This window comes from Triticum aestivum, chromosome 6A, assembly GCF_018294505.1.
Source record: "Triticum aestivum cultivar Chinese Spring chromosome 6A, IWGSC CS RefSeq v2.1, whole genome shotgun sequence".
NCBI classification, from domain to species: Eukaryota; Viridiplantae; Streptophyta; class Magnoliopsida; order Poales; family Poaceae; genus Triticum; species Triticum aestivum.
In genome coordinates, this window is record NC_057809.1 from 449,208,938 (window position 1) to 449,221,306 (window position 12,369).

Sequence of the window (12,369 nt, forward strand, 5' to 3'; positions counted from 1 at the left end):
GAACCGGGACTAAAGGCCATCGCACCCTTTAGAACCGGGACTAATGGGCTTATCTGACCCGAACGAAAGCCCTGTTTTCTACTAGTGGAGTCTCCTACTGAGTAATATTAAATCCTTGATAAGAACCCCATATATAGATCAAAACCATGTGGTCATCTGTTCAAAGTTGTGATCAGAAACGTGCTTCCAAAACAAATATATATTCCTAATAACATGTCAATAATTTGCCACCAAGTATTTTGTGATTTGTAGCTGTACTACACATGTGTGGTATCCTCGAAGACAATGCGAAGGTGCAATCCATTGTTCTGCCTTGCATCTTAAGCAGAACCCCATATAGTAGATCAAAACCACGTGGTCATCTGTTACTTGTGATCAGAAACGTGCATTCCAAAGTCCAAAACAATATAGATTCCTAATAACATGTCACTAATTTGCCACTAAATATTTTGTGATTGTAGCTATCTTACATATGTTTGCTATCCTCCAAGACAGTCCGAAGGTGTATGCACACAAAAGATTCGGAGTTCTATGAGAATAATAAGGAAAAGGAAGTGAAGGATACTAGTAATGAATAGTAGCCTACAGAGTTGTGCCACTGCGTGCGGCTTGTGAACATATATATAGCTGGGCCGATATCACTACCAAACGCTAGAATACCATCTGGCCTTAGCGTTGGTTCATCTCGGAGCTCTGATCCGTGTCACCCGACTGCGACACCGGCTGACTGGTGCTCCCATTTCCACCCCCCGCCGGCGCATCATTCAAAGCGGCCTGCGTCGGGAACCGTGCTGGATGCAACGGTGGCGGGCGCCCCAGGAACGGGCGGGGCCGCTTGGCGATGGCCCGGCCTTGGAACGGGCGGGGAGCGAACGGGCGCCCCAGGTCGCGCGAAGCCGGCGGGAGAAACCCGAAGCGTTGCCTCGCGAGCGGGCGCTCCTGGAACGGCCGCGGCCGGGGCAATGCCAACGGTCCTTGTTGGAAGGTGAGCGGCGCCGGCGGCGGGCGGTGCTGGTGGTGCTGGAGCGCATGTGGTGGCAGATCGCCTATGGCCACCAGGTACTCCGCGGCGAGGCGGCCGGCCTCCATGAGCACCGCCTCCCTCCTTTGCGGCGTCATCTGCTCCTGCTGCTGTGGCGGCGGCTGGCGGTAGGCCATGTTGCTCCCGTCGCGGAAGCAGGCGCCGCCGTGGACGTAGTACGCGCCGGATGGGGCCGTGCTGGGACGGGGCGCGTAGCCTCCTCCGGGCTGCATCGGTCTTGGTCGCCGTGTGCAAAGCTCGCGCTGTTTGAAGCAGCGCAGAGAACGATAAAGCTCGACACGATCCAACTCGACGCGAGGTCAGCGTTGCCACGAGGGCCGGTTCCTGATTTTAAAGGCTGTCGGACTCCGAGCCGGTGGCGGGTTCGAGGCCTTGAATCTTACGCAACGGCTAGCAAGTCGGACGCGAGTCACAACAATTTCAAATCGATCCTGTAGCTGGACAAGGTAGAGCAACATATCTGCAGAGGCTGGCCGGCATATCCAGTCAGCGAACAGTACGTAATGCGAACATGGTGGCTTTGCTTTCTTGACACAAATAGCTAGGGTGAGCGAGCTTGAGAAAGGGAGACATCTTTCAGTATAATCGCTCAAGTGTAAATATCAGATCAAACGTAAGCAAACACCAGAGAGATGAACCTTGCAGTTTGAACAATGAACAAGACAAACATTCCCTGTCCCCTCTATCAAATGATGGACAAGTGACACCGTATTCAATCGGAGGGAGTATTACTTTGTGCACATTCTACCTCCAACAAAGTTCATACATACATACTAAATTGTGTTGTTAACACATATTTCCATGGGATATATTTTATCAATTATTAAAACATCACCACTAATTTACATCAAGGACCGAGGACCTCTAACCTACATACCTTCTTCTTCCCGGTATCTTTTCCGGAAGCCACACCCAATGCCAGGGCTATTTTGATTTCTCCAGATCAGCTTGCTCTGTTTTTCCTTCCCGTGTGTTGCAAATAAAAGTTTCTGCACAAAATCATCCAGATTAACTTTATTATGCGTAAACACTAGCAGCAGTTTTATGGCATCAGAGTCTGTTAGCATATATACCTGTCTCGCTCTCTTGTCGACGGGAGTCCATGTTGGATCAATGGACGGCTCCCTCCTGTTTTCATGACTTGCACTTGGTTGCATCTTGAAATCTTTCCTTGCCCTATGGGTATGCGCTTTAGGTCCTTCTCTGGCTTTCCCATAACGTTGAATCCCAACAGATGGGCTCCGATCCCTCAAAGGAGTTTCTCTATCCCCTCGGTATCTGAAGGAATCAATAGGTGGAGGACTTAGAATCTTGGAAGCACCATCCCTCATCCTCGAGCTTGACATCATTGCTGGTGTATTGCATCTTGATCTCTCCTGACATGCTCTTCTTTTCTCGTTCATTTGCCTTAGATAATCCATTTCCCAGCCTGAGCCGTGTGAAGTTGCATGAGAGCCAGAATCCTGTTTCAGAAAAGCAAGCGAACTTCCTGGACTCTGAATTATTTCCTCTCTTGGTTCACGATATCTGCTGCCCATTTCATTTCTGCAAGCAGTTGAATTATCCCCACCCTTCCACGTGCGATGCGTACCTCCTGGAATGTCCCAGTCACCAGTATCATCATTGATCTCCAATGCAGCTGGAAATACTGGATGACTGTAAGTTCTATTGAATGATGGTTTGCTTGGGGGAAAAGAGTTTTTGATTCGTTCTCTACCCACTGATTCAGGTTGCCAAGAGATGTCATATGTGTCGACCATACCGCTAGCCCTTCGGTCATAATGCCTCATATCTGTAGTCAAACCATTGCTGAAATGATCACTCATGATCTGATTGCCAATTATTGCATCAGTATCGTGCTCTCTTGGTACACAAGAGACCCCTTCACCTCCCCTACTCAAACTTTGATCAAACATAAAGACCTCTGGGAACTGAGGCATTGCATCCTCCACATCAGAGCACCTCCTGAACTTGGGCTGTGAGAATACATTATGTTCCACATAGTTACCAGGCAATCGGTTTAGAGGATCGGGATGGAGGCGATCACTAGTTGGTACTGCAAAAGCTTGTGAGGCACACTTTTTCCTTTTCCTTGGAGACTGCAACAATGCACTACAGATGTCTGAATCTACAGAAGAGCAATCGGTCATTACAGACTTAGATTCACCTAGCTCACCAAATTTGCACAAAGCATTGAACAGAGAAATGCTCTGCGGAGACAACAGGTACTTTTCAATAGCCTGAATGCGGCGCTCATGTGACCAATTGAGGAACTCCACAAGGCTGCCTCCACAAGAAAGAATAATGTATGCAGACAAGGGATTGACTGAAGGGAATTTTGTGAGAAATGATTCAGCCAAGCTTTCTGATTCAGGTATATCTGGAGAAGGAGCTTTATTCAACCTATTCACATTCCTAATGCAACTGAGAATTATCTCATCTGCCGACTTGGGGGTGCGTGAGAAGAATAGCTGCAGGTTCATGCCCAGACTAGCAGCTGCAGCATATAGAGAATCAGATGACTCCATTACAGAAGAAAGGGAGTGAGCTTCACCTTCAAAGACCTACAAAAGTAGAAACAGTGAAACGGTTCAGTTACTGCAGATATAACTCAAAGACAGGAATACCATGATGACTCTATCAGGAAAAAGCAAAAATCTCAGGAGTTCAAAACCAATTACCATTATGCAACCACAGAAACAGAAACTAATTGACATCAGAATGTTGGTTGCGATGGTCTCTATAAAATTTGTTATACTAGATGCTTCTGTTGACGCTGTGAATTCATTGCTCTCAAAGATTTTGGTCTCAAACCATACTAAGCAAACTGAAGCACTGAGTATTAGGTCCACCAGAAGATCAACATCTCGTTCCACAACCTGCATTCCTCCTTTCTCCAAAGATAGTATCTGCTGATAAGACGATCTCCGAGAGAAAATCATATTCTTTCCGTGACTTCCAGTATTTACAACAATCACCGGGTTAGATAATCTTCCAGGAATGATGCTGCCAACTTTTACACTCAAAGGCAAGTCAGTAGCAGATAGATTGTCTTGTGGGGCTTTTATCACATTTGCAGATACAGAAGTCGAGCTGCTCTTCTCAAGTGCAGACACAAAATGTCGTGAATGGAGAACAGTTCTTTTGCTCAACATTTCCTCTATGTGCCGCTCTTCAGCTGCAGGAACAAAATTATGTGCATCAACAATATTCTTTTTTTCCAAATTTTCTAGTCTGAGCAGTTGATCATCTGCAGGTATTTTTTTTGTTGAATCAGCAGTGAGATGTTTGCACAGATTTTCCTGCCGTTCTTGCAGTTGAGTAGTTGCTGGCACAAAGTTCAATGAATCAACAATACGCATCTTGCTCATCTTCTCTTGCAAATCCTTCTTAAGTGCATGCAGAACCGTATCCTGCAAATAATCAGCACGGATTCTTATTTCTTCGTAGGCATTTATGTTTTGCCCCATCAACCATTGGTAGCACCCTAATGAGGGTCTCAGAAACAAAATCTGAAGAATTCAAATGAAATGTACACCACCCACAAGATCCGGCATGTAAAACCAATGCTCAACAAAAGTATGCAGCCATTGATGAACTTGGGTTCAGAAACCTATAATTATTTGCATATCACCGGTTGCTTATTTCTGCAAATTTTAGTGAGATGTGTATGAAGTTCAAAAATAATACTCCCTCCGTCCAAAATACTTGTCGTGGTTAGAGTTCAAATTTGAACTAAATCCACGACAAGTATTTTGGAACGGAGGGAGTAATAGTTTGCATTATTGCTCTAATCATCTACCTTCCATTTTGCAGGTGGCCTTTCATATTTAACATGTGCATGGTAAAACAGTAGTGAGTTTCCAAACAGCTTGACCAACATATGGTAAAACCAAAACATCAATAAGTTCCTAATATCATGACCAACATAAGAAGATCAAACTAATGCAAGTGTGAAGAAGTAATCGACAATCACCAATGTGGTTTTCAACTCCTGGTCTGTAGGGTTGTCCTCAACAAGTGCAAGCGAAGGGTCTTCAACATCCACTTTGACACAGAGGAAATGTAGTGGTGGAAAACCCTCTAACTTAGGAGCCAGAGACAACAAGGTAGATGATTTATTTGGACCTCCATATTCCAGTATGATGCCAAACTCGCTGAAAGGGAATGAAGCTGGAATGTTCCTTCAAAATTGAGACCAAAATAAATATTTGACAAGTCACACTAAAAGTATTATGTGTGCAGAAAAAAAAAGGCATCTACCTAGAAATAAAATGAACTCTATTACAAATTTTCACACCTTAAAAGTTAAGTTTTTTGTCTCTTGTGCATGTCCTGTAATTTATGTGTTATGATATACCATAAAAAATCTCCACATAAATAGAAAAAAGTGAAGGCTCAAAAGTATTTTGGGAGGGCAGTTTAATCATCAATGGGAACAAAAAATGCAAGATGGCTCGTTAAGTACCAAAGCATTGGCCCTTCTGAAAAATCCAAATCCTTTTACAAATATACTTATTGAGTTGTAAATTTTAATCTGTCTAATCAGTTAGAAACAAAAGCCAAGTGACAAACATGCATGAACTGTTCATACAACGCATGCGCGTCTTTGCTCACAAGATTGAAAACAAATTTAGACTTGGTTCCAGTGAAGTTCAAATGTTGCAAAGCACTCAGCCTGTTCAAAACTATAACCACTATTTTATGGTTTCTTGTGAATAACTGGTTTCAACATTTTGATTTTTAAAAGGGTCCGACACGAAAAACAAGTGGATTGCAATTTGCAATACCGCAATGACACAGCTGATTGGATCTTATTCTTATATGAATTCCCTTAAGTGGTTTACTCATTCTGTATGCTAAATGGAATGGAACATTTTGGTAGTGCTTGCATGAAATTGTTCCATGAGTTGGTTGCGAGATCTTATGGGTTTCAGCTCTAGCCTACCCCAACTTGTTTGGGACTAAAGGCTTTGTTGTTGTTGTTGCATGAAATTGTTTCATCAAGGTTAACCAGATTATTTGTTTCTAGAAGTAACTTGGTTTGTAGAACTCAGTAAAACAAGAACTGGAGCAGATAATTGGCATAATTTGTTTATCATATGCACTTACTTATTATCTAGCAGAACGCAGTCTGATTTTGGTAATCCTTCCAGCACCCAAGTTGTAGGATTTGGATCCAAGTAAGATGCAGCAGGGTGTTTACCGAGCTCAACAAATGTCATCTTCATCGAAATTAATTTTTGACCCAATGGCAGCCAGAAAGCTCTATCGGCAACTACAAGGATCTTTTGGCTGATACACGTATTAGATCTCAGGATCATCTCAATGTCATGCAATGATGGGTGAGAGTCAATCTGATGCTTCTCAGCTTTCCACAATGCTTCGCCGATGAAACAATGACTATTTTTTAATCTCTCGGGAATATTTTCAAAGCTTCCAATCAGGTTGTTCATGTACAGATGGGCAGCATGCAAACCAAAGAAACATAGATAATATGCAACCTGTTTTAATCCATAGAGTACAATGAGTTCCATCTTATCTTCGTGTTTACAGTGACTATCAAGGCCATCTGAACCTCCTTCAGTTATCAGTCCAAGAAGCTTCTGCTTTGAAATGCTTAAACCCCCATCCGAGAAAGTATGCCTCAAATATGCACTTTCTTGCAAAGCAGATGTATAGCTTGTATGGATGTGTTTGATAAGGACTCGAATAGAATCTGAGAGGCTGACAGGATGAATTTCTATGAGCTTGTCAACTTTAGGCCTGCTTGGAAAAGAAACTGCTTCTTCATTTAAAGTAGGGATATCCAAAGTAGAAATACTTTGAGCACTAGTTCCTCTCTTGGTGCCGCTTCTGACATTCAAGTAGAAATTTAGTTCACTGGATTGTGACATTGACTCGAATAAGGAAGTTGCCTTTTCTGAACTCGACTTTTTCATGTGACTGTGGCCTCCAGTATCACTTTCTTGTCTGTATTTCTGAGCTGTTTCCGCTACAGCAGGTGGATCATGAGGTAGAGGGATAGGAACATAAGTATTGTTCTGTTTGTCAACATCTTGGTGCTTTGCACTTCTCCAAAAATACTCGAGAAAATCAAAGCCAAGTGCTGATGTCTGCTGACAACTGACTTGCAGCTCAGAGTTTAGCTGGCAACTTTTTACCTCCTCAACCATGCTGGCATAGGTAGAGCAGATCTCCCGGTTGCATGGACCTCCCAATAAAAGATGCCAGTCCAAATAAATTCTGTCGGCTGCAGAGAGAGAATGTGGTTTCAGGGAGTTAAGTATTTCTCCCATGGGGGGGACCATAGACCTCAGTGTCATATCTTCATCAGTTAAAATAGGTGTAGGTAGTGATCTGAATGTATCGTCAACCAGCACCAACTCAGAGCTAACCACTGATTCATAGAAACGTCTTGCTTGATAAAAGTCGTCTTTGAATATTTCATCAGATGTATTCAGCTCAGCTGCATCTGACTGAACAAGCATTCTGAAGACATCCTCTGAAGGAAAATCAATGATCTCTACTTCTTCTAAAAGAACTGAACAAGGCAAGTCTGAAAAGGTCCCATCGGGCTTGAGAGGGTATAGTGCTGAATTTCTCTCAAGTAGAACATTATCATTGATCCTCACAAGATCCATTTGTACTGCAGCCTTGACTGTCGTTGGTTTATCTGCTTGATAGTCTGCACATGGGGCATCTTTGGAAACAAAGGCCAACATGTCCATATCAGTTGATCTCAAGAACTCAGTTGAGTTCAACACTGGATGCTGAACTTGTGCTTCACCCAAATGTTCGACAAGGTTATGAAAAATATTGGATACCTCTGCCTTAGTGGGACACTCATTAAGCTCCCAGGAATGCCTACTAACCTCCAGTTGTGGTATTGCTACACCACAATCTAATGCTGCAATCGCTGAGAAGTTACTATTTCTTGCAGACAAAAGGTCCTCATCATCATTATGCTTCACCGGGATTTTCTCTACTTGATAAATTGATTCCGCAAGTTCTGTTGGATATCTCAATGTCATCTCAGTGTCAATATCAATGAAATCCTACAATAAATTCAAATAGAAGATGGGACTATGAGCACATTGTATTAATAAATATCATGATGCTTTGAGTTAAGAGAACACAAGGGAAGCAGACCGACAACATACTAATACTAACCACTAATCGATGGGTGAAAGCAACCTTAACTGGTTTACATAATTGGATATGACTTTATGGTAATGATAGAGGTTGCTATATATAGTACTTGTGCAGAACAGTGGCAAGATGAATGTAAATTTTTACATCTGAAACCATGCTGGATACATAAGGTACAAGGGAACCCTGCTTCACGCCATTGCGTATATAACTGTAACAGTACGCAGTAAAGGAACAGCAGTATCACAACCTCGATATTCTATACACAATATTTTGATCTGCCTCTTATAACTAACTGCAGGTCTAAGCACAACGTAGATTCTAAAAAAAAACTAACTGCTGGAAATTTTGATGAGATGATGTAAAGTACCAAGTGAATTTTCACATCTGGAACATGAAAGGATAAGGTAACACCATCACCCGACTGGTCACCACCAAAGGATGCACCTTCCAAAACCTGCGGGAGATCGACCTCTGCAACCTCAAATATGTGCTCCTTCAGCAGTTCCCATCTCTAACATCACCAAATGCAGAAATCACACACTGATCTCCTACGAAACAGTCACAACACAATTGAACAACACAGGAACAAACTGTAATCACCTTTGTATCAGTGGAGGTCCCCGATCTATCTGACATGGATATGGATCCGTCTCCCTCCCCTTCCTTCTCGCGGTTAATCTCGTCCAATCCCTTCAATAAACACAAAAATTGTTCACAGATGTTACATGAAAAGAGGGGGGAAACCACAAATGCAGGGTATACAAGCATTAAAGCTTCACTTACATCAGGAATTTTCAATGCAACAGGCTCCCTCGAGCTAAAACCCTTGCTATACACGCCCCTGTCGTAGAGGAAATCATCCAATCCCTGCGTGAAGCATCCAGGCCGTTGCAATTCAGAAATGCCGCACGAATTGCCTCACAGAGTAACCAAATTAACCAAAACAATACGAAGCGCCCCCAATCCGAGCTACTTAGATTAAAACAACACGAGTAGAGAACGCGAACCACCGCAGAAAAGCCGACTCACCTCGTCGGCGGCGGGGGTAGTCGGCACAGGCAGGGGCTGCGGAATGACGGCCGCGAGGAACTCGGACAGCGCGGAGGATATGGGGAGAGAGTCGAGGCCGTCGCCGGAGATGCTGACTGCAGGGAGGTCGGCCGCGGCGGGGAAAGGGAGAGGAAACGGGAAACGCGGGTCGGGAGGAAGGGAGGGGACGGGAAGAGGAGGGAAGCGCAGGGCCGCTAGGGCTAGGGCTCGGTCCGAGCAGGAGGCCGCCGGCACCGGAGAGAAGTAGTCGGCGGCGAGGAAGCGAGTCCGCATTGGGAGGCGGGGAACGAAGTGGGAGGAAGGAGGAAGGCGAGTGATTTGGTTTGAAATGTCGAGACGTTTGAAATTGAATCTCGCTGTGTCGTCGCGATGTCGTCGACCGTGCTCTGGCCTTGGGCAGCTCGGTTTTGATTGCTTTCGGCGGTGCCTCATCAGCGTGAGGGAAATGGTCTAAAAAACACGCACGATACCTGTACTCTCGTGCAAAATCACTTTGATCACTATATTACGAAAATCACAAATTAAAGTCGTTAGAGCAACTTGCTAGATCCTGCAAAAACGCGTCCGGTAAAACAGTATACAGGTCCCTAAAACGAATTTGCGGCACCGTGCGGCATCGAGCGAAAAAGACCTCGTAAACTAGGTAAAAGTTTTTTCCTTCTTTTTCTCCTCACGTTTCTTCTTCCACGTGAAGCACGCACGAATGAACTCGAACTCCGACCGGCCGGTACACACGTATGCAGTTACTGGCTGGCCGTAACACACGCACGTAACTGCTGCCGGCTCCGTGCTAGACCGCCACAAGCTCGGTCGGCTGATCCGGCGCCGCCCTGGCAGGTCGCATGCTCCGGCGGCACTCCAGATAGCCATTGCCAAGCTCTTCCGCATGCTCGCGTAGCGCCGCCAGGCCGCCTACCCCAGCGTTGACCAGTTTACGGGTTTCCTTAAAAACGACCTCGAAACCTCCAAATATGAGGTATGTAGGGGATAATATACGGGACATGTAAATTTTTTTTACAGGATTTGTTTCGTGAGTTTTTTTCAACTTATACTGTAAATTTAAAGGTCTGACCATTTTTACGGGATCTGTTAGAGATGCTCTTATGATTGCACTGGCTGCTTGCATTATGCGAAACGGTCGTATGCATAGCTGGCATGGTTGATGTGGAAGGAGTGTTGCGTTCTTTGCACTTAGGTCCCTATTGCCTCGTTCATTATCACCCTTCAAATCCTTAGTTTCCATTCCTCATCCGAACCAAATTTCTAGACTAGTCATTCTCGTCGAGCCAATCATGCTTCGTGTCTTGGCCAAGCCGTCGTCACCCTGTCTGTCGACTTGCCCTGCACCTCTGCCAGCACGCAAGATACTCTATCTTGTCTTGTCCTTCGCCACGAGCTCGTCCATGAAGGCCATGTCCACCGCGAGCTTGTCCAGGACAAGCCGCAACGATGCTGCTGTTGTGCTCCTTCTGATCAACCTGACTACGGTCTGGTGGTGAAGCAGTTCTTCTCGCCGTCGGTGTCAAAACCGGCAGATCTCGGGTAGGGGGTCTCGAGTTGTAGATCCTGAATCGATGGGGAACAAGGAACGCGGAGACAATATTTACCCAGGTTCGGACCCTCTCGAAGAGGTAAAACCCTACGTCCTGCTTTATTGTATTGATGTGTTTGTATGATAGTTACAGAGTTGATCTACCACGAGATCGGACGAACTAAACCCTAGACAAATAGGATGATGGTTCTAGCCTCTACGAACTAAACCCTCTGGTTTATATAGACAGTAGGGGTACCTAGGGTTACACATGGTCGGTTACCATCAGGCGATAAACATGCCAACTCCCTTGTCTTGACTTGGAGGATACGCCAAGGCTTCGGAGGTTTCCTGCCCGAACACGGAATCGCTTATAGCTCAGCCTTCCAATGATGGATCAATAGTGGCCCAACTGTCTGGCCCATGAGAGATGAACCGGCAGCCCAGGGACCCCTGATACGTCCATTTTGCATCATGTTTACCTACTGTTATTCATAATGTTTTTATGCATAATAATGCTTTTTGGAATAATTCTACTGCCTTTTCTCTCATAATATGCAAGGTTACACAAAGTGGAGAATTCCGGCAGCTGAAAATCTAGACCTGAAAAAGCTACGTCAAGCTACCTATTCTGAACAACTCCAAATGAGCTGAAACTTTACGGGGAATTTTTATGGAATATATAAGAAATACTAGAGCCAATAAGTACCAGAGGGGCCCCACCAGGTGGGCACAACCCACCTGGGTGCGCCAGGGAGCCTAGGCGCGCCCTAGTGGGTTGTGCCCTCCTCAGCCCACCTCCGGTGCCTATCTCCTGGTATATAAGTCATTTTGACCTAGAAAAAATATGGAGAGGACTTTTGGGATGAAGCATCGCCGTCTCGAGGCAGAAATTGGGCAGGAGCACTTTTTGCCTCCAGCGGAGCGATTCCGCCAGGAGAATTTCACTCCTGGAGGGGAAAATCATCGTCATCATCATCACCAACAACTCTCCCATCTTGGGGAGGGCAATCTCTATCAACATCATCTCCTCTCAAACTCTAGTTCATCTCTTGTGTTCAATCTTTGTACCGAAACTATAGATTGGTACTTGTGGGTGACTAGTAGTGTTGATTACATCTTGTAGTTGATTACTATATGGTTTATTTGGTGGAAGATTATATGTTCAGATTCATTATGCTATTTAATACCCCTCTGGTCTTGAGAATGATTATCATTTGTGAGTAGTTACTTTTGTTCTTGAGGTCACGGGAGAAATCTTGTTGCAAGTAATCATGTGAACTTGATATGTGTTCGATATTTTGATGGTATGTATGTTGTGATTCCCTTAGTGGTGTCATGTGAACGTCGACTACATGACACTTCACCATATTTGGGCCTAAGGGAATGCATTGTGGAGTAGTTATTAGATGATGGGTTGCGAGAGTGACAGAAGCTTAAACCCTACTTTATGTGCTATTCCGTAAGGGACTGATTTGGATCCAAAAGTTTAATGCTATGGTTAGATTTATTTTTAATACTTTTCTCGTAGTTGCGGATGCTTGCGAGGGGGTTAATCATAAGTAGGAGGTTTGTTCAAGTAAGAACAACA

General features: G+C 44.6%; 1 protein-coding gene across 1 annotated transcript; it reads right to left on the reverse strand.

The window, feature by feature from the left end:
- Positions 1–1,735: 1,735 nt before the first annotated feature.
- LOC123127844 (protein SHORTAGE IN CHIASMATA 1 homolog) lies at positions 1,736–9,627 on the reverse strand. The gene is made up of 9 exons (XM_044547701.1): positions 9,227–9,627; positions 8,981–9,064; positions 8,798–8,887; positions 8,565–8,708; positions 6,155–8,100; positions 5,019–5,226; positions 3,724–4,455; positions 2,116–3,606; positions 1,736–2,031 (listed from the first exon to the last, which is right to left on the reverse strand). Exons 1-9 carry the CDS (start codon positions 9,518–9,520, stop codon positions 1,912–1,914), a joined length of 5,109 nt encoding a protein of 1,702 aa, XP_044403636.1. The 5' UTR covers positions 9,521–9,627; the 3' UTR covers positions 1,736–1,911.
- Between the last annotated feature and the right edge of the window lie 2,742 nt (positions 9,628–12,369).